This window comes from Nerophis ophidion, linkage group LG23, assembly GCF_033978795.1.
Source record: "Nerophis ophidion isolate RoL-2023_Sa linkage group LG23, RoL_Noph_v1.0, whole genome shotgun sequence".
In the NCBI taxonomy this organism is placed as follows: Eukaryota; Metazoa; Chordata; class Actinopteri; order Syngnathiformes; family Syngnathidae; genus Nerophis; species Nerophis ophidion.
In genome coordinates this window covers 5,950,968-5,977,176 of record NC_084633.1, presented here as the reverse complement: position 1 = coordinate 5,977,176, position 26,209 = coordinate 5,950,968, and the positions used below count along the sequence as shown (strand labels likewise).

Below are 26,209 nucleotides of genomic sequence, written 5' to 3'. Positions count from 1 at the left end.
ATTACGCATGTATTGAAACGGATGGTTGGAGTGTGGAGGCAGATAGCGAAAACAAAATTGAAGAAGAAACTGAAGCTATTGAGCCATATCACCACAGACAGCGGCAACAAGGACAAATTCGGCGATCGCCTTCTAACCAACGATTGCATCTTTTAACCACTGGTGCAACTTGAATCCGTCGATTTGTATGTGTTTGTTTGGCATTAAATGTGGGTGGAGGGAAAGGCTGGATGCAAATATAGCTACAAATGAGGCATAATGATGCAATATGTACATCTAGCCTAAATAGCATGTTAGCATCGATTAGCATGCCGTGACCATTGATATGTCTGATTAGCACACTCCACCTAAGTCAACTTGAATCCGTCCCTGATCGTGTTGTTACACCCTCCGACAACACACCAACGAGGCATAATGTCTCCAAGGTACGGAAAACATTCGAAAAAAACGGAAAATAACAGAGCTGATTTGACTTGGTGTGTGTAATGTGTTTGAGAAAATGGTGGATTGCTTCCCTGTTGTGACGTCATTGCTCCGACAGTGAACAATTGAAAGGCGTTTCAATCGCCAAATTCACCCTTTTAGAGTTCGAAAATCGGTTAAAAAAAACATATGGTCTTTTTTCTGCAACATCAAGGTATATATTGAAGCTTACGTAGGTCTGGTGATAATGTTCCCCTTTTTAATAATTTTGCAATGCAGTCTGTTGAAAATGATGGGAAGTGCCACTCTAAATAGCAACTGACACTGTGGTCAAAGTTGAAATTGCCACAAAACACATTTAAAGATACTTTACTGCTGTCGGGCAGCTAAAAGGGATAGTCCACTTCCCCAATTTGTCACATTTCATGTGTTAATAAGTAAACCGCGACAAATGGGGGCCATATGAATCCCCTTCTTACTGTATGCAAAATCAAATGCCAGTACCAAAGCTCAATTTCTTGCTAGGACACTACATCAGTGATGGAGTGGACCCGGCAGTGGAAGAAGAGGACTTAACTGATCGCTGGTTTACCTATAATGACTTACAAGTTGAAGAAACAAGTTGTGTTTCTGTGTGCAACCAGCGTCAAACTACTGCCTACGTCCTTTTCTACAGAAAGCATGAGTAGACGATCCTGAAACTCACCAACAAGTGTTTGATAGGTTCCCTGCTCCTCTCTTGGCCTATGGGTCCAAGACTTGTACCCCAAGTTGTGACGATATGAGAGCCTATTGTTTGGATTTGAGCGCCAGAATAATGTTCAGCACCCAGGGATACAAAACAAAGGCAGCTTATGTTCAGCAGTACATGAGGAAAGCATGCGGATACATAGCTTCAAGACATTTTTGGATGTCCCCACTCATCCAAAGAAGCTTCAAAGAGGTAAGGGCAACTTTATCTTGCAGATGCATGACTGTTAAGTTTTAAACTCTTTGACTGGTTTATGAGAACATTGACCATGCTGAGGTTCTGGTCAGACAACAAAAAGTAGGCGCTGGACTTAAACTGTGCATGTCAGAGTATACATACAGTGCAGTATTTACTTTAGTATTCGCAACCTTTTTGATGCACCTTTGGCAGAAATTACAGCCCCAAGTCTTTTTGAATACAATGCCGCAAGCTTGGCACACCCATATTTGGCCAGTTTCACCCTCTTTGCAGCATTTTTCAAGCTCCATCGGGTTGGATGGGAATCGTTGGTTTTCATCCAGGATGTCTCTGTACATTGCTGCATTCATCTTAGTCTAGTCAGGGAGGTGACCAAAAAGCCGATGGTCACACTGTCAGCTGCAGCATTCCACTTTGGAGAGAGGAGAACCTTACACCAAGACAAACATCTCTGCAGCAATCCACCACCAATAAGGCCTGTATGGTATAGTGGTCAGACAGAGGCTATTTGTAAGTAAAACATTCCAAACATGCACCTGACAGACTCTCAAACGATGGGAAAAAGATGCTCTGGTCTGATGAGACAAACGTTGAACTCTTTGGTGTGAATGCAAGGCATTATGTTTGGAGGAAAACAGAAAATGCTCATCACCAGGCAAATACCATCCTGACAGTGAAGCTTGGTGGAGGCAGCATCATGCTGTGAGGATGGTTTTCCAACGGCAAGAACTGGGAGACAATCCCGGATAGAGGGAAAGATGAATGCAGCAATGTACACAGAAATTCTGGCTAAGAACACAATGCTTACCATCCAACCTGATGGAACTTAGTCGGCGCTGCAAAGTGGAATGAGCGAAACTGCCCAAAGATAGGCATGCCAAGATTGTGGCATTGCATTTAAAAAGACTTGAGGTTGTAATTGCTCCTAAAGGTGCGTCAAGAAAGTATTGAGCAAAGGCTGTGAATATATTGTTTTATATTTTTAATACATTTGCAAGATTTAAAAAAATATAAAAAAATTTAACGGAGTATTGTCTGTAGAATGTTGAGGACGACAATGAATTTATAATATTTTGGAATAAGATAGTATCCATCCATCCATCCATCCATTTTCTACCGCTTATTCCCTTTCGGGGTCGCGGGGGGCGCTGGCGCCTATCTCAGCTACAATCGGGCGGAAGGCGGGGTACACTCTGGACAAGTCGCCACCTCATCGCAGGGCCAACACAGATAGACAGACAACATTCACACTCACATTCACACACTAGGGCCAATTTAGTGTTGCCAATCAACCTATCCCCAGGTGCATGTCTTTACAAAATGTGGAAAACTGTATATGGAGCATTGTTGGCAGTCTTTGGATGTGTTTTAGAAGGCTTTGTAGGCAGGGTCGATGAATCCCAATACCTGCATTGTCAGCCACCTCTTATTGAAAGTTTTTCAATGCTTGCATTGCACTTCAATAAGGGAAGACCTGTGTTCTTGTTTCACATAAGGATTGTAGATGAGCATTTAAAAAAAAAAAACAACAGTTTCCCTTCAACATGCCAAAAGCAGCAAACATTACCCAGTTAGAGCCATGGCGCTAACTAATGTATAGCCTTAACAACAACAAAGCACTGCCTCATTATGCACCAATGACTGGTAAAACGACAGAGGTTGCATTCACAAAACCTATTATGGGTCTCAAACATTACAAGCCAAGCACGTTGTAATTTGCTTGTCTCTATTTTCTGTATTTCTGCAATAATTATGTCGATTTGTTGTGGCTTTAATTTTTTTTCCTAATGTATATTACTTAGGTATCATTTTATTTATATATTTGAGGTATTTAACTTATCAGTTTGTTCAAATTTAATTTCAGAAAATTTGATTTAAAAAAAAAATATATATATATATACATATATATATATACATATATATATATACATATATATATATATATATATATATATATATATATATATATATATATATATATATATATATATATATATATATTCTACCGCTTGTCCCTTTTGGGGTCGCGGGGGGTGCTTGAGCCTATCTCAGTCGCATCCGAGTGGAAAGCGGTGTACACCCTGGACAAGTCGCCACCTCATCACAGGGCCAACAGAGATAGACAAACAACATTCACACTCACACGCTAGGGCAAATTTAGTGTCGCCAATCAACCTATACTACCCAGGTGCAGGTTTTTGGCAATGTATATATATATATATATATATATATATATATATATATATATATATATATATATATATATATATATATATATATATACATATATATATATACATATATATATATATATATATATGTATATATATATATATAAAAAATATATGTGTTTGTGTGTGTGGCCCCCACGACCCCAAAAAAGGGAATAAGCGGTAGGAAATGAATGGATGAATATGTGTGTGTGTGTGTGTGTGTATATATATATATAAATATATATGTATGTATGTATGTATATGTATATATATATATATAAATATGTATATATACATGTATATGTATATATATACATATTTATATGTATATATACATGTATGTATATATATGTGTATGTGTATATATATATGTGTGTGTATGTATATATGTCTGTATATATATATATATATATATATATATATATATATATATATATACATATATATATATATATATATATATATATATATATATATATATATATATATATATATATATATATATATATATATATATATATATATATATATATACATCTTCCCACCTCTAAAAACATGCACCTGGAGATGGATTAAGGGACAAGCGGTAGAAAAGGATGGAAGGATGTCTGATGATTTGCAAAGTTGTCATTTGTGTACATTTGTGTGACTCCATAAGCACATCAAAAACAAATCACATTAAATACATTACTTGTTTCCGACAAACAATATTCGAGCACTACTGTAACATACAGTCGTGCAATTGTACTACATGTTCTGCGTTAAAGGTTGAAAAACTGACATCTTAATTTAAATGATTTCATAAAGACACGAGTGACATGTACATGCGTAATTCCTGTTTGGCGGAACTCTTCTGCTTTAACTGTTTCCCACCGACGACATTCGTTGACGGACCAATAAATGCGTCCACTGGTAAATTGTGGTCGTACAAACAAAATATATTTGTTTTGCAAGGTTTATGGACTATCTATAATTATTTTTCCCTCCGCTCTGTAAGTTTGTACATTAATCTCATGTGTTTAATCTTTAGAATGTTTTAAAAGCTGTTTGTGATTGTTGACCGTGTATCTTTTGAAATGTCCATATCATTAATACGTGCTATAAAAACAAACGCTCCTTGTTTTAAGAAAAATAGTCGTAATTTTGGACTTATTTTGACGCTTTCCCGTATTAAGCAAGTGTCATGTGTACGTATGCGTATATATCCATATAACTAAAGCAACGAATACATACTCAACATTACACAGTCACTGTTCATAATCATCATATATTCTTCTGTCTTCCAGTGTACGTAACCTACCTTGACGTTGGAGTCAAGATCCAAGAAACAACTACAATATCATGGCATCACTGGTAAGATAATACAAATAATAACGGAAGAAATGAACACATTTAAAAAAAATGGTTTGATAGAAACAGACTATCTTTGAATCTCAGTAAAACTAAAATAATGCTATTTGGTAACAGTAGAAAAGAGCATCAGACACGTATACAAATAGACGGATTAGATATTGAAAGGGTAAAAGAAACCAGATCTTTGGGAGTATTAATAGATGATAAAATGAACTGGAAATCTCATATACAAAACATACAACATAAGGTGGCCAAAAACATTTCAATAATGAATAAAGCAAAATAAATCCTGCGACGAAAATCACTTTATATTCTCTACTGCTCGCTAGTGTTACTATATCTGAGTTATTGTGCAGAAATATGGGGAAACAACTACAAATGTGCGCTACATTCGTTAACTGTGTTACAAAAAAGATCAATTAAAATAATACATAATGTTGGATATAGAGAACATACAAACCCTTTATTTATTGAGTCAAAAATATTAAAGCTCGATGATTTGGTAAAATTGCAAACAGCTAAAATGATGTACAAAGCAAATTATAACCTGCTACCAAATAATTTACAAAAATTCTTCTCAACTAAAGAGGATAGATATAACCTTAGAGGAAAATGTAATTTAAAACATGTGTATGCACGTACACCACTTAAAACCTTTAGCATATCAGTATGTGTATTTAAATTATGGAATGGATTAAGTAAATAAGTTAAACATTGTACTGATATGATCCAGTTTAAGAAACTGTTCAAATCAATAGTGCTTACAAAGTACAAAGAAGAAGAATTATGAGAAACCCTGCGATGAGGTGGCGACTTGTCCAGGGTGTACCCCGCCTTCCGCCCGATTGTAGCTGAGATAGGCGCCAGCGCCCCCCGCGACCCCAAAAGGGAATAAGCGGTAGAAAATGGATGGATGGACTTTCAACCTTATTGAAAATAAGATAATTATTCATCTGAGTATGTTAATAATGACTGAATTAATTAATTACATATTACAAAACTGTTGTATTACTCATTCACGGATGTCATTTTACTATAAAAAAAAAAGGTCAGGAAATGAATGTATATATTTGTGGGCGCTCTGACATGGGAAAGGGGGTAGGATTATAAGCTTTGCTTCTTCCTACTCCTTTTCGGACATGATGTGTGAAATTATATGAAATTGTCTGATGTATTATGTTGTAAGTATGTTCATGTTCGAAATAAAATAAGACAGAAAGAAGATTCAATGTATTGTTTTTGTTGGCTACACCTTTTATTTAGTAAGAGTCCTTGTTCTATTTGAAATAAGCATAAACATGGAGGCTTGGTAGGAAAACTGCTTGTTTGTGTTGCAGGGGAGCAGCAGTTCTTCAACCACTGAGTACACTGTGCGAGTCCCTAAGTGAGTAACTTGCATATTGTGTTGTATGCATTGGAAAACATCTGGATATCTCTTATTTTTCTAAATAAATGAATCAGTTTTTATTTATAGAAAAGGTTGGGGTGGTGTCACAAACCGTGGGCCACTACGTATTTATCAAGTGGAATTGTCTGTAAATGCGGATAGCTTTTTTTTTTTTTTTTTTACTTTGAGTACCTTAAAGGTAGAAAAGCGCTATACAAGCATAACCCATCCATCAATCCATTTTCTACCGCTTATTCCCTTTTGGGTCACTGGGGGGGTGCTGAAGCCTATCTCAGCTACAATCGGGCGGAAGGCGGTATACAATCTGGAAAAGTCGCCACCTCATCACAGGGCCAACACAGATAGATAGACGAAATTCACACTCACAGAGGGGTTAGTGCGTCTGCCTCACAATGCGAAGGTCCTGGGTTTGATCTTTCGCTGGAGATCATTCTGTGTGGAGTTTGCATGTCCTCCCCGTGACTGTGTGGGTTCCCTCCGGGTACTCCGGCTTCCTCCCACTTCCAAAGACAAGCATAACCCATTAATCATTTATTTATAAATATGATCTCATTTTGGGATGTCCCGATCATCATTTTTGGCCCAATCCAATACCTGGACAAAAGATTATATAACTGAAAATGCTTTGCAGCAAGTAAACTTAACACATTTTTATAAAGATTATCCTATAACATTTAGGAGTTTTCTTGTAAATCGGATGATGTATCAAGTTTTTTTGGTATTGAATGTTACTTAAAGAAATTTACAAAATAAAGTGTCTAGTTAGGGCTGGGCGGTATGGCCTTTTTTTAATATCTTGATATTTTTAGGCCATATCGCGATACATGATATATATATTGATATTTTGCCTTAGCCTTGAATTAATACTTGATACATATAATCACAGCAGTATGATGATTCTATGTGTCTACATAAAAAAATTATTGTTCATACTGCATTAATATATGCTCATTTTAAACTTTCATGCAGAGAAGGAAATCACAACTAAATCAATTGACCAAAACTGTATTTATTAAAGTTATTAGCAGGTGACTTTTCAAATGATGCTACATATTGGCAGTAATGCTACTTTTGGTAGCAACGCTTGTGCCCCACACTTGACAAATTAAAGTTGTCTATTCGACATCTTCCCGCTTGAAACCGAACCACCGCCAGACGATGGACCACTTGTTGTTTTTCTTGGGAATTAATTCTTCCTTCATTTGTTACCAGTTCCGCACCTTCTTTCTCTCGTATTACCACTCGCACGGCTTCGCTAGCATCACAACTAAAGTTACCCATGCTGCTACCTCTCTGCTCCGTGAGGGCGTATACAAATGTGACATATGACGTGACAGTATATGATGTGTGTAAGTTTGTGCGCTTGCTGTCTGTGAGAAGGAGTGGGAGGAGCCTATAGTGTAGTGCCCGCAGCTAAAAGCAACTGCGTGAGAACGTATACTCGAATATCAGGATATAGTGATTTTCTATATTGCACAGAGACCAACCCGCGAGATATCGTGTGTATCGATACATCGCCCAGCCCTATGTCTAGTTCACAATAGCTAAACAAAAGCAAAGAGTCAGTTACATCCGTGAGATTGTATACAATAACAAAAGAAAAACATTGCTCTAATCACTTTAGTTTCACGTTCATGCCGATGCTATTCTTTCATCCATCCATTTCCTACCGCATGTCCCCTTCGGGGTCGCGGGTGGTGCTGGAGCTTATCCCAGCTGCAGTCGGGCGGAAGGCTGTGTACACCCTGGACATGTCGCCACCTCATTGTAGGGCCAACACAGACAGACAACATTCACACTCACATTCCCACACGAGGGCCAATTTAGTGTACATAGCAATAGTAAAGACATCAGGATTGCTCACTCCTACTTTACATTAAAGCCACAGTGGTTCGCTCGTATGTCGTCCTTTGCTCAGCCATTCCTTTTCCTCTAGTTCTTCAGTGATAATAGTACTCGAAAGAAACCTAGTTTATTTTCCGGCATGGTGGTGAGGATTAGTTTCGTAGAAGCAGCTTTGCACCGTGGATAGCTTGCTCTCGAATTTGAGCCGGTGTTGTGTTAAGACACTCAGCCTCCTGGAATTCATGCAAATCCAACATGTATGTAACGAGGAATTCAGGAATGTAATATTGTCTTCCTGAGCATGCATCCATTTCTGAAGGAATCCTTTGCCTGAGTACAATCTTTATCCTTGCAAACACTGAGGCACAGTAAAGAACGCCTGGGCTCGGGATCTCATCAGCCTATTGGGGATCAATTAAAAAAGACAAATTTCTGATCAGATCCCATGATCGGGACATTTCTAATTGCATCCAAAGACATGCACCTGGGGATTGGCAACACTAAAATGGCCCTAGTGTGTGAATGTGAGTGTGAATGTTGTCTGTCCATCTGTGTTGGCCCTGCGGTGAGGTGGCGACTTGTCCAGGGTGTACGCCGCCTTCCACCCAATTGTAGCTGAGATAGGATCCAGTGCCCCCCGCGACCCCAAAGGGAATAAGCGGTAGAAATTGGATGGATGGATGGATCGGACATGGAGTATTTTTTGAGGAATTTATATTATTTGTCATGACCTTTTCTATGATTCTGCATACATTTATTAAATAATTGGCTTATTTCAATTTATAGAAATACCAACAAGAAGTACAACATAATGGCTTTCAATGCCGGAGACAAAGTCAATTGTTCCGGATGGACGCATGTAAGTTTCATGTGTTTCTACATTTTTATGTTGATGAAATTGATAGTAACAAAAAATCAAAACAAATAATTCCGTTGATCTTGTTTTTTTTTTTTAATCCACCCCCGAACCACTTCCCCTAAGGCTCGCATGGAGAGGGACATGAGTGCTCGGAAGATTTACGGTGAAGAGGACACATCTGAGGGAGCAGCCGGCAGTGAGTTTGGCAAAAAGCAACGCGAGGAGGCACGTAGAAAGAAATTCGGCATTGTGACGCGCGAGTTCAAAGTAGAAGACCAGCCCTGGATCCTGAAAGTCAATGGCAAGGCCGGCAAGAGGTGAGACACGAGACATTTGTTTCTTATGATCAACTCAAAATGTGTTGTTTAATATGTTTTGTCTTTGTTAAAAGGGAAGCCAAATTACGTTCTTACTGTGTATGTTTAAAGGTTTAAAGGTCTGAAGAAGGGTGGTGTCACAGAGAATGCCTCCTACTACATCTTCACACAGTGTCCTGATGGGGCCTTTGAAGCCTTCCCGGTGCATGGCTGGTACAACTTTACCCCGCAGGCTAAACACAGAACTCTCACTGCTGAGGAGGCCGAAGAGGAGTGGGGCAGGTGAGAGGGGGACTCATTTGTTGTGTGAACACATACAGTAGAGGCCATAAGTTTGGACACAATGCGTTTTCTTTATTTTCATGACTATTTACATTGCAGATTGTCACTGAAGGAATCAAAACTATCAAATCAAATCAACTTTATTTATATAGCACATTTAAAATTTACCACAGGGGTAGCCAAAGTGCTATGAATGAACACATGTGGAGATATGTACTCAACAAAAAAAGGTGACATAATTGAAATGTTTAATATTCTAGTTTCTTCAAAATAGCGACCCTTTGCTCTGGTTACTGCTTTGCACACTCTTGGCAGTCTCTCAAATGAGCTTTTTAGAGCTAGTAACCAGAAATAATTTTCACTTCACAGGTGTCATCGATGCCTAATCTAACAAGTCATGAAAATGCATTGAAATGAGAAGGTGTGTCCCAACTTTTGGCCTGTACAGTATGTATGAATACGTGTATATACTAAAGTAAACCTTCATTTTTATTAACCGGAATCCCTTATGAAACGAGAAAAGGCTATAAACTGTATGCTAATCAGTAAAGGTGGGAATCTATAGCAACCTCAAAATTTGATTACGATTATGATTCAGAAGCTACAATTCGATTAAAAAACGATTATTAATGTATCTTTTGACTTATGTATCTTGATGCGTGCATCCTCGCATCCACCCACATAGACAAAGAGAGTAGACGACTGGCATGAAGCTTCTCTCCATTTCTTTCATTTGGTTATGGGTAGCTCAAAAAGTTATAGGCACATTTTAATAAGACATTTAGGAAATGGGAACAAATGGGATGAGGAAGAAGTGATTACGTTTTGGGATGATACGGATCACCGTTTTGATTCAGGGCTTTTTGACTAATGAGAGATCGGGCCTGGCAGACGTCTGCCCTCTGCGAGTGCTTTTCTAGCTGTGGTGAATTGCAGTTTCAACTTCACACTAACAGCTGTTTCTAATATTTCGACCCACTCTTTCAGCTAAATAAAATGCGGTTAACATAGGGCTGGCTAAAATCTTTCACAATATAAGTGTTTATATATGTCTGTATTAATAATTATTAATGTTGCCATGACCTATCAAAAATAAAGACCAGAAGAAAAATATATTGAATGTAAAAATGTTTTTAAAAAGGACTTTCTTCTGATTGTAATCTGCTCAGCTATCAAGACAGAAAGGAAATGTCAACACAACCATGGAAAACAGTCAATGTAAACACAATTCTAAAATCACATTTACCACTTAACAATAACTTCTTAGAAATAAGATGCAAAAATAAGGAATACATAAGAAATGCTTAATAAAGTGTAAAAAAATATTGAAAAGTGTGAAAATGTTAACATAGAGAAAGAAACCAGAGAAGAACTAATTTCTGGTATTTGTGCTCAAGTGGTCCGACTACAGGCAGTTTAAAAGAAAAACAATCAAAAAAAGTCCTATATTGTCCTGGTGAGTTTTCCTGCAGACGCATTTTTTGTTTCTTTAGCCTTCCATGCAGAAAAACGGTGAGATGGCGCAAGCAGACTTGGTAGTTGATACTGTTACTTAATTTGCTGTTAGCATGCCAAAACCACTCATCAGTGATCACTTCCTGCTTTGCGTTGAGTGCCCTTTGTTCATGCGACAAATTTTACTTTATAATTTCCGTTTTCTTCTCACAAAGAAAAAAATATATATCAGAATGTTTTATCGAACGCATGAATCCATTTTTATTCATATTGATTATGATTCACGATATATATTTTTATAGTTTTGTCACTCAGACTTAGATAAACCTTACAATTTTTTCTTTTTTTATTACCGGTAAGTGTTTTCTCTGAATAGGTAATTTGTTAAAGACAGACACAGAGTAAACATGTCCTCACTTTTAACTGAAACATTGGAGTTATCTTTTCATTTCTTCCCTCTGTTTGAAAAGATAAGAAAGTGCTCTTAGCATAATATCGTGTTTTGTGTGTCTTATGATAAATCATTCAGAATCTACATACATTCAAGTAAATATATAACAGAGTTGTGCATTTTGCAAAGTTTTCTTTTTTATGGGAAACATTTTTTTTTTTTTGTTATATCAGAAGAATAAACATCTTAATTGTTCTGAACTCCTGTTTCGATGTCAGTTAACAGAACCGTGGTAGAGGTATTTGTGGCTGTATCTTAACCTTTATAAATCCAAAGTAATGTTCCTCCTTGGATGACAAAATAGTTAAAGGGATCTTACAATGATGTTTTTTTTCTATATTTAAAACATTTCTTTGTGGTCTCCATAACATGTAATGGTGTTTTTGGTCAAAATATTTCATAGATGTATGTATATGTTTTTTAGAGCGTTTTCTAGCTGCTTGCTGATAAGATGCGCTGTTTTTTCGGAGGTCTTATTCACGTGGTTCCACTTCGACAGCGTCGTCTCCTTTGTTTTAGTTTTTAGCGCTTCCGAGTTACAACTATACGCTACTTTGTATTAGAAAGGGCAACAGCGGAGGATGCATGTGCGAGCCAGTCTTCCCTACAACTAGAGCAGTGGTTCTTAACCTTGTTGGAGGTACCAAACCCCGCCAGTTTCATATGCGCATTCATCGAACCCTTCTTTAGTGAAAAATCAAATGTTTTTTCTTAATTTAATGATGTTACTATATTAAAGAAATACTATTAAAGATATATTTTACAAACAGAAAGTTACAAGAATGTACACATGATCCCATGTTTACATCTCATTGTGCAACATGTGAATGTTTTAGTGGGACCTAAATGCGATATCTGAAAGGGGTACAAATTATTTCCAACCCCACCTTGTACAGAGCTCAGGAAAAACAATGTTTTTTTTTCATGTCATTGTAAGTGGGCCAAAACACTTATATTAGAAAATAATCTAATGGAAATGATTGCTGTCATTTGATTATAATAATAAAACATTGAACTTGTTATTTCTAGTTGTGATCAAAATGATTCAACCCCCACACAATTTTGGTGTTTTAACAAGTTGGATATTTATTCCGTATTTTGTTTATAGTCATGTCAAATAAAGATGTGTCAAATAGACAAATGCAACTTAAATTGTAACACTGTATTTTACAAAATACCAAAAAAGCATATTTTATTTTAATATCTCATTGACAAAATTATTCAACCCCTTGAAGATCATAACTCTTAAGAACAGAATTTGAATAAGGTCTTTTCAAACAGGTGTTGAAAACACCTGTAGATGTGATTAGAACCATAACGAGCAACGATTAAACTGATTGAAAAAGACTTCTTGTAGATGGTCAATGGTGTATTTGCAACATGGTGAAGTCCAGGGAGTGGTCAAAGAAGTCAAGAGAGGAGGTAATTTCTCTTCTTAAGAAAGGATATGGATATAAGAAAATAGCAAACACATTACACATTCCAAAAGACACAGTTGGGAGCATAATTTGCAAGTGGAAACACTACCTGGGCGTGGTAGAAAGAGGATGCTGTGTGCGTACAGTGGTGAAAACCCCCCGGGTAACAGCTGAGGAACTACAACAGGACATTGCAGGGTGGGGAACGCAGGTTTTGTCCCAGACAATAAGGCGCGCACTACGAGGGCTTCACGGTGGGAGAGGGGTTAGTGCGTCTGCCTCACAATACGAAGGTCCTGCAGTCCTGGGTTCAAATCCAGGCTCGGGATCTTTCTGTGTGGAGTTTGCATGTCCTCCCCGTGAATGCGTGGGTTCCCCCCGGGTACTCCGGCTTCCTCCCACCTCCAAAGACATGCACCTGGGGATAAGTTGATTGGCAACACTAAATTGGCCTTAGTGTGTGAATGTGAGTGTGAATGTTGTCTGTCTATTTGTGTTGGCCCTGCGATGAGGTGGCGACTTGTCCAGGGTGTACCCCGCCTTCCGCCCGATTGTAGCTGAGATAGGCGCCAGCGCCCCCCGCGACCCCAAAAAGGGAATAAGCGGTAGAAAATGGATGGATGGACTACGAGATGAAGGCCTCCATGCCAGAACTCCCAGGCGCACCCCACTTCTGACTACCAGGCACAAGAAAAATAGACTCCAGTATGCCAAAAATCATCTGGACAAACCCCAAAGGTTTTGGGAAACTGTTCTATGGAGTGATGAGACAAACCTGGAACTCTTTGGCCCTATGAATCAACGTTATGTCTGGAGGAGAAAAAATGAAGCTTACAAAGAGAAGAACACCAAGCATACCTCCATATCAACATCAGAGTGGTTGCAGAAGAAGGGCTGGAAGACTCTGGAGTGGCCTTCACAGTCGCCAGACCTAAATCCTATAGAAAACCTGTGGTGGGACTTGAAGAAGGCAGTTGCAGCACGCAAGCCCAAGAATATGAATGAACTGGAGGCCTTTGCCCAAGAGGAATGGGCTAAAATACCTGTAGATTGTTGCAAGAAGTTTGTGTCCGGTTATGTATCACGTTTGAAGGATGTAATTACTGCCAAAGGGTGTTCTACTAAGTACTAAAGATGCATGTTACTAGGGGGTTGAATAATTTTGTCAATGAGATATTAAGAAAAATGTCCTTTTTTGGTATTTTGTAAAATACATTGTTACAATTTAAGTTGCATTTGTCCATTTGATGCATCTTTATTTGATGTGACTATAAACAAAATACGGAATAAATGTCCAACTTGCTAAAACACCAAAATTGTGTGGGTGTTGAATAATTTTGATCACAACTGTAGTCAGGTTTGGACGGAGGCTCCGTCGAACCCCTGAGGCCGACTGACCAAACCCTTAGGGTTCGATCGAACCCAGGTTAAGAACCACTGAACTAGAGGATAGCAGAAAAGGGAGTTTATTGACAACATAGTGGCCTAATAATGGCGGACTTGTGCAAAGCATTTTGGGTAAAACTTCTATATTTTGATAATCTGCTGATGTCACAGGTTGTGCAAATTCCAAATGGTTTGTTCGTAGTAAGAAGGAAGGCAAGATTGTTTTATAAATATCTCCGTCATGCCTCCATGGTTTGATTTCAAATTTTCGGGACTTATGCAAATCCCAAATATACAAACAGGTACCAATGGGTAACAAAAGTTTGCATAGTAGGTACCCTTTAAGACTCAAAACAACAGAGCCTCCCTCTTCTGCTGAAGCCATTAAATGTGCATTATATTTAGCCATAATTACTACATAACTGATTGAATAAACAATCAATTTGTTGTATTTGACAGAATGCTTGATTATCAATTTATTATATTGTCCAACCATAATATGTTTTCGATGCAGAAAGCTAAAAAACAATTATGAAAGAACTTTAAAAGGGCCTGAATTTAATATTGTAGTGTCAGAACTACATTCTGCATTGGATCCCAATATCATATGTACCTAATTATGTGTCCAGTTAGTCTCACATTCATTTCCTAACATATTTAGAAGGAACAAGGTGGTGAATCACTTCAGCATCATGCTTCAGAGGCGGCTACGCGAGCAGGAGCGTGGTGACGATGACGACGATGAGGGCGAGAAATCGGGGAAGAAGAAAAAGAAAAGCGGCGGACGTGGAGGCGACCTGCGCATCCATGATCTGGAAGAAGACTTGGATATGAGCAGCGACGACAGCGACAACAGTATGGGCGATGGTAAGGAGAAGCACGTTAGAAGATTGTACATGCCCAACATATACCGTCCGTGTTTCCCTGGCTTAGATGGAGAAGCCAAGACGAAAACAAAGTCTGACACGGGTAAAGGAAAAGCAAAGAAGAAGAAAAAGAAGGGCAGTGACAAGGAGGCTTTGGAAGATAGTGATGATGGTGACTATGAAGGCCTTGAAGTGGATTACATGTCCGATGAAAGCAGGTCAGATTCATGGCTTTAGAAAAACTAACAAAACTTATTTCACTATATGATTTGTCATTTTGTCTTCCCAAAGCAGTTCAGAAGATGAACCAGAAAAAGGGAAGCCCCGCAAGGAAGACCTTCCTAAAGGTCTCGCATTAGGATGGTTCATTTTACACAGTCAATTGTCAAGTGTGTGCTGAAATTGTTGTCTCTTTTATTTTGTAGGCATTGATGAGGATTCTGAAAGCGAGGAAGAGAGCGAGGAGGAAAAACAGAACGAGGAGGAAGCAAAGGAGGAGGAAGAGGAAGAGGAAGGGAAGAAAACACAGGCACAGACAGAAAAAAAGAAGAAAAAAGGTATACGCTTAAAGCTTTGTTTTTCAAACTTGTTTCACCAAGTACCACCTCGGAAAAAAACCTGCCTGTCCTAAAGAGGCCCAAGTATTCATAAAAAACAAAGCAGAGGTTTTATTTGACAAGTATATTTAATATTTTGTCCACTGTGACATTGCACACAGTTTGAACAGTAACACTGTGTTTGAATTTATGAAAATAAAACACTATTCTTTTATCTAATCATTTTTTGTAAAAATAGACCCCCTCATCGGTAGGGCATCTTATATTTTGATGTGCCCTATAGTTAAAAAAGATACGGCAGTGTATGCTCGTATAGTGTTTGTGTACTGTTGACATTGTTTTTGATCAATCATTTGTATGTAATAAAAAAGAATAAGAACTAGTTTAATATGCGCTTTTCTACCTTCAAGGTACTCAAAGCGCTTTGACACTATTTCCACTTTCACACACATTCACACACTGATGGCGGGAGCTGCCATGCAACGCCCTAATCACGACCCGTTAGGGATCGAACCTGGAACCCTCAACTTGCTGGCACAACCGCTTTATCAACCGAGCCACGCCATCCCTATATATAATATTGTGTTGGAATTGTTAGTGTCAAAAGCACTCACCATGAATACATAAAAAAATATATAGTTAATACATTTGATTGTATCGGTAATGGTATCAGCCGATCTCACTAATGAATGATCGGAATTGGCAGCACAAACCTGGTCAGAACATTTCATTCAACATTCAATATACAGGTATGTAAAGCCATTTAAAGTACGCAAAACTTAACATTGCAGCAATTGCATCTAATGTCATTGCTTGTTCTGAGTGTATTGAATAAAGGGTTAATGCGAAGTGTTTTTTGTTACAGACAGTAGCGGAGAATCAGACACCTCGGATGACAGCGACATCGAACGCGAGACAGCCTCTGCTTTGTTCATGGTGGGTAATGTTCGTGTGTGTGCGCATGTGCACGCGCGCAATGTTTTAACATGGCTGCGTAGATATATTCTAGCGTATAGTGACTCGGATCCTTTTAGGTTGATCATTTTGTTTTTGCAGGATTTTTTTCTTCATTGCACATCACTCTTCCCTCTCCTAGAAGAAACGCACACCACCAAAACGCGGAGGTGGGCGGGGCTCTGCAGGAAGCTCCAGGACTGGGAGCCGACCGGGGACACCATCCATTGACTCTGCCGCCACCTCCAACACACTCCGTGCTGCTGCAAGCAAGCTTGAGCAAGGTGCGCACTTATCTACATCATGGATTATGACTCCCAGCACGGCATTTCCAGGGAATAGACAATATTAATGGATTAGATTTATATAAGGGCTTCACGGTGGCAGAGAGGTTAGTGCGTCTGCCTCACAATACGAAGGTCCTGCAGTCCTGGGTTCAAATCTAGGCTCGGGATCTTTCTGTGTGGAGTTTGCATGTTCTCCCCGCGAATGCGTGGGCTCCCTCCGGGTACTCCGGCTTCTTCCCACCTCCAAAGACATGCACCTGGGGATAGGTTGATTGGCAACACTAAATTGGCCCTAGTGTGTGAATGTGAGTGTGAGTGTTGTCTGTCTATCTTTGTTGGCCCTGCGATGAGGTGGCGACTTGTCCAGGGTGTACCCCGCCTTCCGCCCGATTGTAGCTGAGATAAGCGCCAGCTCCCCCCGCGACCCCGAAAGGGAATTAGCGGTAGAAAATGGAAAAAAAATGGATAGATTTATATAGTACTTTTCTAAACACTCAAAGTGCTTCACAGAGAAGTGAGACCCCATCATGCACATTATACGGACAAAAGTATTGGTACCTCCATCTATTACATGTGCAGAAAGTGCAAATATAGTTGGTCCTTCCTTTGTAGCTACTTTTTAACAGCTTTCTCTCTTGTGAGAAGAGATGACTGCCTCACCATCTCGTTTCTCGTTCATCAGAGGTCAGTCAGTTTCTTTGAATTTAGCTTTATTCATTATTCAACCCTTGGAGTATATTAAGGGCTTTTTGGTCCTTTGATCTATTTTTGGCCGTATATTTGGTTTTGTTACTATGAACTGAATTAGTTTTTCTAAGAAGATTTCAATTCAATATTAATATAATTTTTTTTTCATAGTCTTTCTTATGTCAAAATACACTTGGAAATGATTTTAATTAACCCAGTTAAAGGCCTACTGAAATGAGATTTTCTTATTTAAACAGGGATAGCAGGCCCATTCTCTGTGTCATACTTGATCATTTCGCGATATTGCCATATTTTTGCTGAAAGGATCTAGGAGAGAACATCGACTATAAAGTTCACAACTTTTGGTCGCTAATTAAAAAGCTTTGCCTTTACCGGAAGTAGCAGACGATGTGCACGTGACGTCACGGGTTGTAGGGCTCCTCACATCCTCACATTATTTATAATGTGAGCCTCCAGCAGCAAGAGCTATTCAGACTGAGAAAGCGACAATTTCCCCATTAATTTGAGCGAGGATGAAAGATTCATGGATAAGGATAGAGTGAAGCACAAAAAAAAAGAAAAAGCGACAGCTCCAGGCGGCGGCAGTGGAACCGTTTCAGATGTAATTAGACACATTTACTAGGATAATTCCGGAAGATCCCTTATCTGCTTATTGTTTTAATAGTGTTTAAGTGAGATTGTAAAGACATATCTGAAAGTCGGATGGCTGTGGTGAACGCCAGTGTCTCTCAGAGAAGCCAATGGAGGAGCCAATATCACAGCTGCCTTTTTGAGCTGCAGGAGGAAGTCCCATAATCCACTGAAGTCTACGGTAATAGCCGATTTAATATCACAATTTTCCCATTCAAAAACTTGCTGGTTGATGTAGAAAACATGTTCGCTTGACCGCTCTGTGTTAAAGTTAAAGTTTCACAACAAACAAAGAAACACCGGCTGTGTCTCGGTTGCTAAAGGCAGGTGCAATCCACCGCTTTCCACCAACAGCATTGTTCTTTATAGTCTCCATTATTAATTGAACAAATTGCAAAAGATTCAGCAACACAGATGTCCAAATTACTGTGTAATTATGCGATGAAAAGAGACTACTTTTAGCCGTGTGTGGTGCTGGGCTGATATGTCCCCTCCAACCAATAACGTCACGCGCACGCGTCATCATACGTGTCATCATTCCGCGACGTTTTCAACAAGAAACTCCGCGGGAAATTTTAAATTGTAATTTAGTAAACTAAAAAGGCCGTATTGGCATGTGTTGCAATGTTAAGATTTCATCATTGATATATAAACTATCAGACTGCGTGGTCGGTAGTAGTGGGTTTCAGGAGCCCTTTAAGTACAGCGAGAATGGAAAAGTCCTGTAGGAGTTAAAATGTTTTAAAAAAAATTTGGATTCTTACTTTCCCCTCCACAAACTGCATTCATACCTTCCCTGATATGAAGTCTGATATTAGAACATGTTACATTAAACATTGAATGTAATATGCTAACTTTTGGGAAAATGGGAACTTTTTTATCACATGATAGTCAACTGATATAGTTTAGGGTTGTAGAATCCGACACAGCGGAAAAAATAAAACAATGCATCAAAATTATTATTTTTTTTATTAGTAGTAATCAGGCCTGATCTTTAGCTCAGTACCCCAGACCTTTATACCATATAGTAAATATGGATGATAACTAATTTTATACAAATGTTTCAATACAAAGAAAGCTGACATAATAATTTAAAATGGGCATTCAAAGGGTTAAAATGAAAACAAAAACGAACCAGGACATGTTAGGTATTTTTATTTAAGGATGAAGTTGATAAAGATTTGAGCAAAAAATTAATAAATATGGAGCCAAAATTTTCATAAACTTAACTCCCTGAGGACTTTTTTGTCCTGGCCGCGTTTAGCTGCCACTAATATATGTATGTCCCAGAGGGTTAAAAGGTGTACTGTACATAGTGACCATATAGTGACTGCAACGCCTTATATCACCATCCGTCAATCAAATGTTTTTTATATTGCGCTTTTCATGCATGCACTGTGGCAACAAAAAGTGCTTTACACCAAAACATAAAAAGAAGAGCTGAAAACATTGAGGAAAAACACCACCTTTGAGGCATCCACACTGGAGAATAACTACAATTAATACCTTTAAAAATAGTATAAAACATGTTTAAAAATATATGTAAAAAATAAATTAGAACTAGTACATTAGTAAATGAATTAAAACATAACATTGAGAGAACAATAGTAGTATGAGCAATCTCAAGCAGAGGGAACCCAAGCAGTCATGAGGAGAACATGCAAACTCCACACAGAAACCTTGTATTTAGTAAAAATAACAGGCCAGTGGCAGAGGGTGGATATGATGGGAGCGGGTCAGATAATAAGAAGGCGCAAGGCCATTAAGACATTTAATAACTAATAATAGAACTTTAAAATAGACCCTGAAGCGAACGGGGAGCCAATACAAAGACTTTAAAACTGGTGTAATGTCCTCTCGCCCTCTGGTCCTCGTCAGCACGCGTGCAGCTGAGTTTAACTATAATTTTAGGGTTCTGAAATTATTTTTGGGAAGACCAGAGAGCAGGTTATTACTATCGTCTAAGCAACAGGAAATAAAAGCCTGCAATAGCACCTCAATGCTGGCCTGCGAGAGAAAGCTAAAAACCTATTTTTGTACTATTTTTAAGAATTGAGGGTAAGAGTCAGCTCCAAAATTACACCCAGATTCTTAATGGATTGTGTAAGTTTAAAATCCTGTAATTTTGGTAAAAGTTTCTCTCTATAAAACCATTTTTGTTCTGGTTGAGCTGTTGGAAATTCACTGCCATCCATGACTTGATGTCTACAATGCCGTTAAAAGGGTATTTATTGGTCCTGTGTCATTAGGAGACACAGCAATGTACAACTGCGGATCATCAGCGTTACTGTGGAAACTGATGTTGTTCCTCTAAATTACTTTCCCAAGAGGCAACATATAAGATTAAAAAAAAATTGGGCACCCCCCGCAATCCCAAAAAAGGGACAAGCGGTAGAAAAATGGATGGACCTAAAATTGAGTCTTGGGGAACCCCACATTTTATCTCATGGGTTCCTGAGGAACCTGCTTTGTTCTACCCTTTTAGTTTTTAAAGTACGACTTGTCAAGTGTGTACCCCGAGTGTAGCTGTGATAGGCTCCAGCACCCCCGCGACCCCGAGAGGGATAAGCGTTCGAAAATGGATGGATTTTATGGAAGCTTTTATTTTAACATGCACTGTGACATTGTTTGCTTTATTTTGACATGCACAGTGGCATCTGTTATGTTACAAATATGACATCAAAGAGCTCCGCGACCGAGTGGAAAATCAGTTCTTCAATCACAACTAAGCTGTAAACTGCATTTTTCAACTTCTTGTAAGCTTTGTGTCATTCTTTTGAATAATTTTATGTTGTCTTCACTTTAATATAAGAATGTTTATTTACTGCTATGCAGTCATTTGTGTATGTATATTTGTATGTTTTCTTTAGTTTCAATCTGGTTCATACTGGATTTGAGCTTACTTCCGGACTCCCGTATTCAAAATTGAAGAAGTTTGGCTTGCACATACAAGGGGAACAGTAATTAATTAAGTTAAAGTACCCATGATTGTCACACACACACTAGGTGTGGCGAAATTTTTAGTACATATTAAATTTGCAGTATGCTTAGTTGCACAGTATGCAATCGACAAAATCTAAATAAATCAAGGGCGTTGTACTTTTTAACAAGTTACCGTCTGGACCCGGGTAGAAAACAAAGGTTGTCTTGTGTTTGGGGTCTAGAAATTTTAAATATGCAGTCACTCACTTCTCAACTAAGTCAGAGCTTAGTTGAGATGAGGTCGTGAGTGATAAAAATGGTCTCAAAGACAAACAGAGAAGAAATGATCACTTAAAAAATAAGGTGATCTGATTAATGAAACCGTCAATCAATTATAAGAATTTTTGTATAAAGCGGGGGTCAGCAACCTGCGGCTCTAAAGCCACATGCGACTCTGTAGTGCTGCCCAATTGGTTCCCTGGAGCTTTTTTAAAAATGTATGAAAATGTAAAAAGGTGAGGGAAAATATTTTTTTTGTTTTAATATGGTTTCTGTAGGAGGACTAACATAACACCTAATTGTGAGAAATCCTACTGTTTTTTTATTTTAAACATGCTTCACTGACGGGAGTATTTGGCAAGCGTCGTTCTCTTACTAATTTATGCAGTCCTTGAACTCACCGTAGTTTGTTTACATATTCAACTTTCTCCGACACTGCCACAGAAAGACGTGTTTTATCCCATTCCTTTGTCTCATTTTGTCCACCGAACGTGTTATGCTTTGCGTGAATGCACAAAGGTGAGCTTTGTTGACTTGACTTGACTTGTGTGGAGAGCTAAATCCAGTAGAGGAAGACAGCCTGCAGTTTGCTTTAACTTGGGGACACACATTTATACATTTGGCCATTCTAAGCCAGTAATTTCCAGGAGTTATCTCACCCTCTGAGAAGCATCTGTTTTACAATTTTTTTCCAATGCTGTATAAATGTGTAGAATAAATATTACATTTAAACATTTCTGTCCACGAAGATTTGCATCAGCCTGTGACACAGTCATTTTGATAGTAGTCTAATAAGGTTAATATATACAGTCACATCATGTGATGCCTTCATTATAATACTTATATAAGACTTTTAAAGTCATTTTGATGGTAGTCTAATACAGCTAATAGTGGTGTGGGAAAAAATCAATTCGAATACGAATCCCGATTCTCACGTTGTGCGATTCAGAATCGATTCTTTTTTTTTTTTTTTAAATCTTATTTTTATTTTTAAATTTTTTTATCAATTCAACAAACCAATACACAGCAATACCATAACAATGCAATCCAATTCCAAAACCAAACCTGACCCAGCAACACTCAGAACTTCAATAAACAGAGCAATTGAGAGGAGACACAAACACGACACGTTAAAAAAAAAAAGTAGTGAAACAAAAATGAATATTATCAACTACAGTATCAATATTAGTTATAATTTCAACATAGCAGTGATTAAAAATCCCTCATTGACATTATCATTAGACATTTATTAAAAAAAAAAAAAAAAGAACAATGGTGTTACCGCACCTTACACTTCCATCGCATCTCATAAGTTTGACAGCACACTGTGTCCAATATTTTCAGAAAGATAAAATAAGTCATATTTTTGGTTCGTTTAATAGTTAAAACAAAATTACATTATTGCAATCAGTTGATAAAACATTGTCCTTTACAATTATAAAAGCTTCTTTAAACAAATGTACTAATCTGCTTGCGTGTCAGCAGACTGGGGTAGATCCTGCTGAAATCCTATGTATTGAATTTAAACAGAATTGTTTTGAATCGCGTTGAATCGAAAAAATCGATTTATAATCGAAATGCGACCCCAAGAATCGATATTGAATCGAATTGTGGGACACCCAAAAATTCGCAGCCCTAATAGCTAATATATACAGTTACATCATGTGATGCCTTCATTATAATACTTAAATAAGGCTTTCGTTTTTTGCGGCTCCAGACAGATTTTTATTTTTGTATTTTTGGTCCGATATGGCTCTTTCAACATTCTGGGTTACTGACCCCTGGTATAAGGGATTTTAGGAATTGAATTTGCCCTTGTTTTACCAAAATATTGCCTTGTCACATTTTCTTTGTTCCATATTCTACTTAAACGGATAAGCGTGTGCCAATGCTAATTAAGATCTCCTTTTTCCAACAGGAAAAAGACAGACTCAAGGTCCAGGCACTGACTCACCAGCTGCCAAAAGACTCAAGATGGACCCCAGCTGCCAGAGTCCCGCTCCCTCTGGGAAAAGTACACCTCAACCCCCATCAGGGAAATCTACTCCTAGCTCCAGGTGACCTTTCAGCACTCGTCATTAATTTCACTGTTATCTTTCCAGTGACTTTAGCTCTTCTTTCCTGTCTGACAGTGATGTGCAGCTAACAGAAGAAGCGGTCCGCCGCTACCTTACCCGGAAACCGATGACTACTAAAGACCTGTTGAAGAAGTTCCAGGTCAAGCGCACGGGCCTGAGCGCTGATCAGACTGTCAACGTGCTTGGGCAGATTCTGAAACGCCTCAATCCAGAGCGTAAAAATGTTAACGATAAAATGCACTTGTATCTCTCGGAATAAACAAGAACATCCGGGAGATGGAGGGCCAATGAAGGAGTCGTTTTAAAGTGTTTCTTGCTGTGACATAATACCGGATCTGAAAACAATACATGAAGTGTCAAGGGTGTACTGGTAAGACACTTTTTTTTCTCTAAGGTGAAAAATCCTCACTAGGAACTAGTGTGTTCTCTTCAGTATATATATTTTTTTAAATATATTGCTTGTATGTAAGCCATTTCTATTTAGAATCGCTTTAGACCTTACAAATTACAATTTAGGATTCACTTTCTTTAAGGATCTTCTAGAGGTGTACTGAACATGTAAATGATGTGCTAACATTAAACAACACTTATTGACTCAATGTGATCATGTTATGTACATTTCATATATTGGCCATAAATAAGCCGCAGGTCATCCTTGTAGTGGACGAGCACATGTATAAAACAGGTTCAAGGAGTTATGCAAATATTAATTCAAATGTGCCATTTGAATGCAAATAAGTACATGGTCAACTTGAACAACGAGCACATATGGTTCCATTATTGGTTCAGTACAGTGCAAGCCTTTACATCTCCTAAAGTGCAATATCCAGTCTTTGATTCGCCACTGCTCCCTACTGGTTATAGTGTGAAAACTGAAATGATTGTTGGGTAAATACTCTCACATTTTTCAACCACTCCATCAAAACATTGCACTTATTTGAGCTGATTGTTTTTTATGTCCAAAATATATGTAGTAATCCTGGATTACCTGCATTTTTGTAACACATATTCTCTACTCCAACAAACGCAACATCAAAATGCTCCTTGATAATGAGTCAACTCCACTGAACAAAAATATAAACGCAACACTTTTGTTTTTGCTCTCATTTTTCATTAGTTGAGCTCAAATATCTAAAACTTTAACTCTATGCACAAAATACATAGTTCTCTCAAATATTTTTTAAGAATCTAAATCTGTGTAAGTATTTGCCAAGATAATCCATCCCACCTAATAGGTGTGGCATATCAAAATGCCGATTAAACAGCATGATTATTGGACAGGTGTGCCTTAGGCGGCCCACAATAAAACGCTATTCTGTAATGTGCAGTTTTATCACACAGCACAATGCCAGATGTCGCAAGTGTTGAGGGAGTGTGCAGTTGGCATGCTGACTACAGGAATGCCCAACAGAGCTGCTGCTCGTGAATTGAATGTTAATTTCTCTACCATGAGCCGTCTCCAAAAGCGTTTCAGAGAATTTGGCAGTACATCCAACCTGCCTCATAACCGCAGACCACGTGTGACCACACCAGCCCAGGACCTTTACATCCAGCAGGTCCACCTCCATGATCGTCTGAGATCAGCCAGCCGGACAGCCGCTGCAATAATTGGTTTGCATAAAATAATTTCTGCACAATCTGTGAGAAACGGTTAAAGGGAATTGTGTTGCACTGTGTGTGGCAAATGATGGTCACACCAGACACTAATTGTTTCCAATAAAGCTAAACTTCACATTTCAGAATGGCCTTTTATTGTGGGCAGTCTTAAGACACCTGTGCAATAATCATGCTGTTTTATTAGCATCTTGATATGCCACACCTGTGAGGTGGGATGGATTATCTTGGCAAAGAAGAAATGCTCACTAACACAGATTTATACAGATTTGTGAACAATATTTGAGAGGAATAGATATTTTGTGTATATAGTAAATGTTTTAGATCTTGGCTTTCAACTCATAATAAAGGGGAGCAAAAACAAAAGTGTTAAAATTTTTTCAGTATAGACAGCATGCTAGCTTCTAAGCTAGTTGATACTGGTAACAATTAGCCTCAATCAAATATATCAATTGATGCATGTTAACTGTTAGCATGTTAACATTGCTATTGTAGCTTTTTAGCAAATTTTTCAGGTATAAACTTCAAATATTTTTTACTGCACACATACCAACTTTGCAAGTACGCCGTAAAGTGAAATATGTTCAACTTTTAGTTATTGTATCCATTTTTTCCAAAACCTTTGAGTAGTAAATCTATTATTATTGTGCTATTGTTTTTCTCATTTTGCAGGTATTGGCACAGGAGTCATACTTTGTTTCTAATCTTGATGCTATCTGGCTAATGTGCCAACTGTTGGTATTTTAAGCGTTCACATGCAAATTCTACTGAAATTGCATTTTCTAGTGCAGAAATTCTCAAACTATGGTACGTGCACCACTAGTGGAATGCCAAAGATGGTGGACGTCTTTGGAGGTGGGAGGAAGCCGGAGTGCCCGTAGAGAACCCACGCAGTCACGGGGAGAACATGCAAACTCCACACAATGACCCGGAGCCTGGGAATTGTGCTCTTTGC

General features: G+C 38.3%; 1 protein-coding gene across 2 annotated transcripts; it reads left to right on the top strand.

Moving 5' to 3' along the window:
* Positions 1-4,425: 4,425 nt before the first annotated feature.
* On the top strand, positions 4,426-24,239 carry gtf2f1 (general transcription factor IIF, polypeptide 1). Of its 2 annotated transcripts, none has more exons than XM_061885281.1 (14): positions 4,426-4,577; positions 4,872-4,938; positions 6,276-6,322; positions 8,978-9,050; positions 9,174-9,367; positions 9,479-9,649; positions 15,021-15,226; positions 15,293-15,443; positions 15,520-15,572; positions 15,651-15,782; positions 16,648-16,718; positions 16,879-17,020; positions 23,481-23,619; positions 23,695-24,239. In XM_061885281.1, the coding sequence occupies exons 2-14, from the start codon at positions 4,927-4,929 to the stop codon at positions 23,897-23,899; spliced, it is 1,596 nt and encodes a 531-aa protein (XP_061741265.1). In that variant the 5' UTR covers positions 4,426-4,577; positions 4,872-4,926; the 3' UTR covers positions 23,900-24,239. The 2 variants fall into 2 exon arrangements, with proteins under 2 accessions (XP_061741265.1, XP_061741264.1); XM_061885280.1 differs by having other exon boundaries at positions 15,517-15,572.
* Positions 24,240-26,209: the final 1,970 nt, after the last annotated feature.

Coding starts and splice junctions, on each gene's coding strand:
- gtf2f1 (XM_061885280.1), top strand. Junction 6,323..8,977: donor TACACTGTGCGAGTCCCTAA/GTGAGTAACTTG, acceptor TTCAATTTATAG/AAATACCAACAAGAAGTACA. Junction 15,444..15,516: donor TACATGTCCGATGAAAGCAG/GTCAGATTCATG, acceptor GTCTTCCCAAAG/CAGTTCAGAAGATGAACCAG.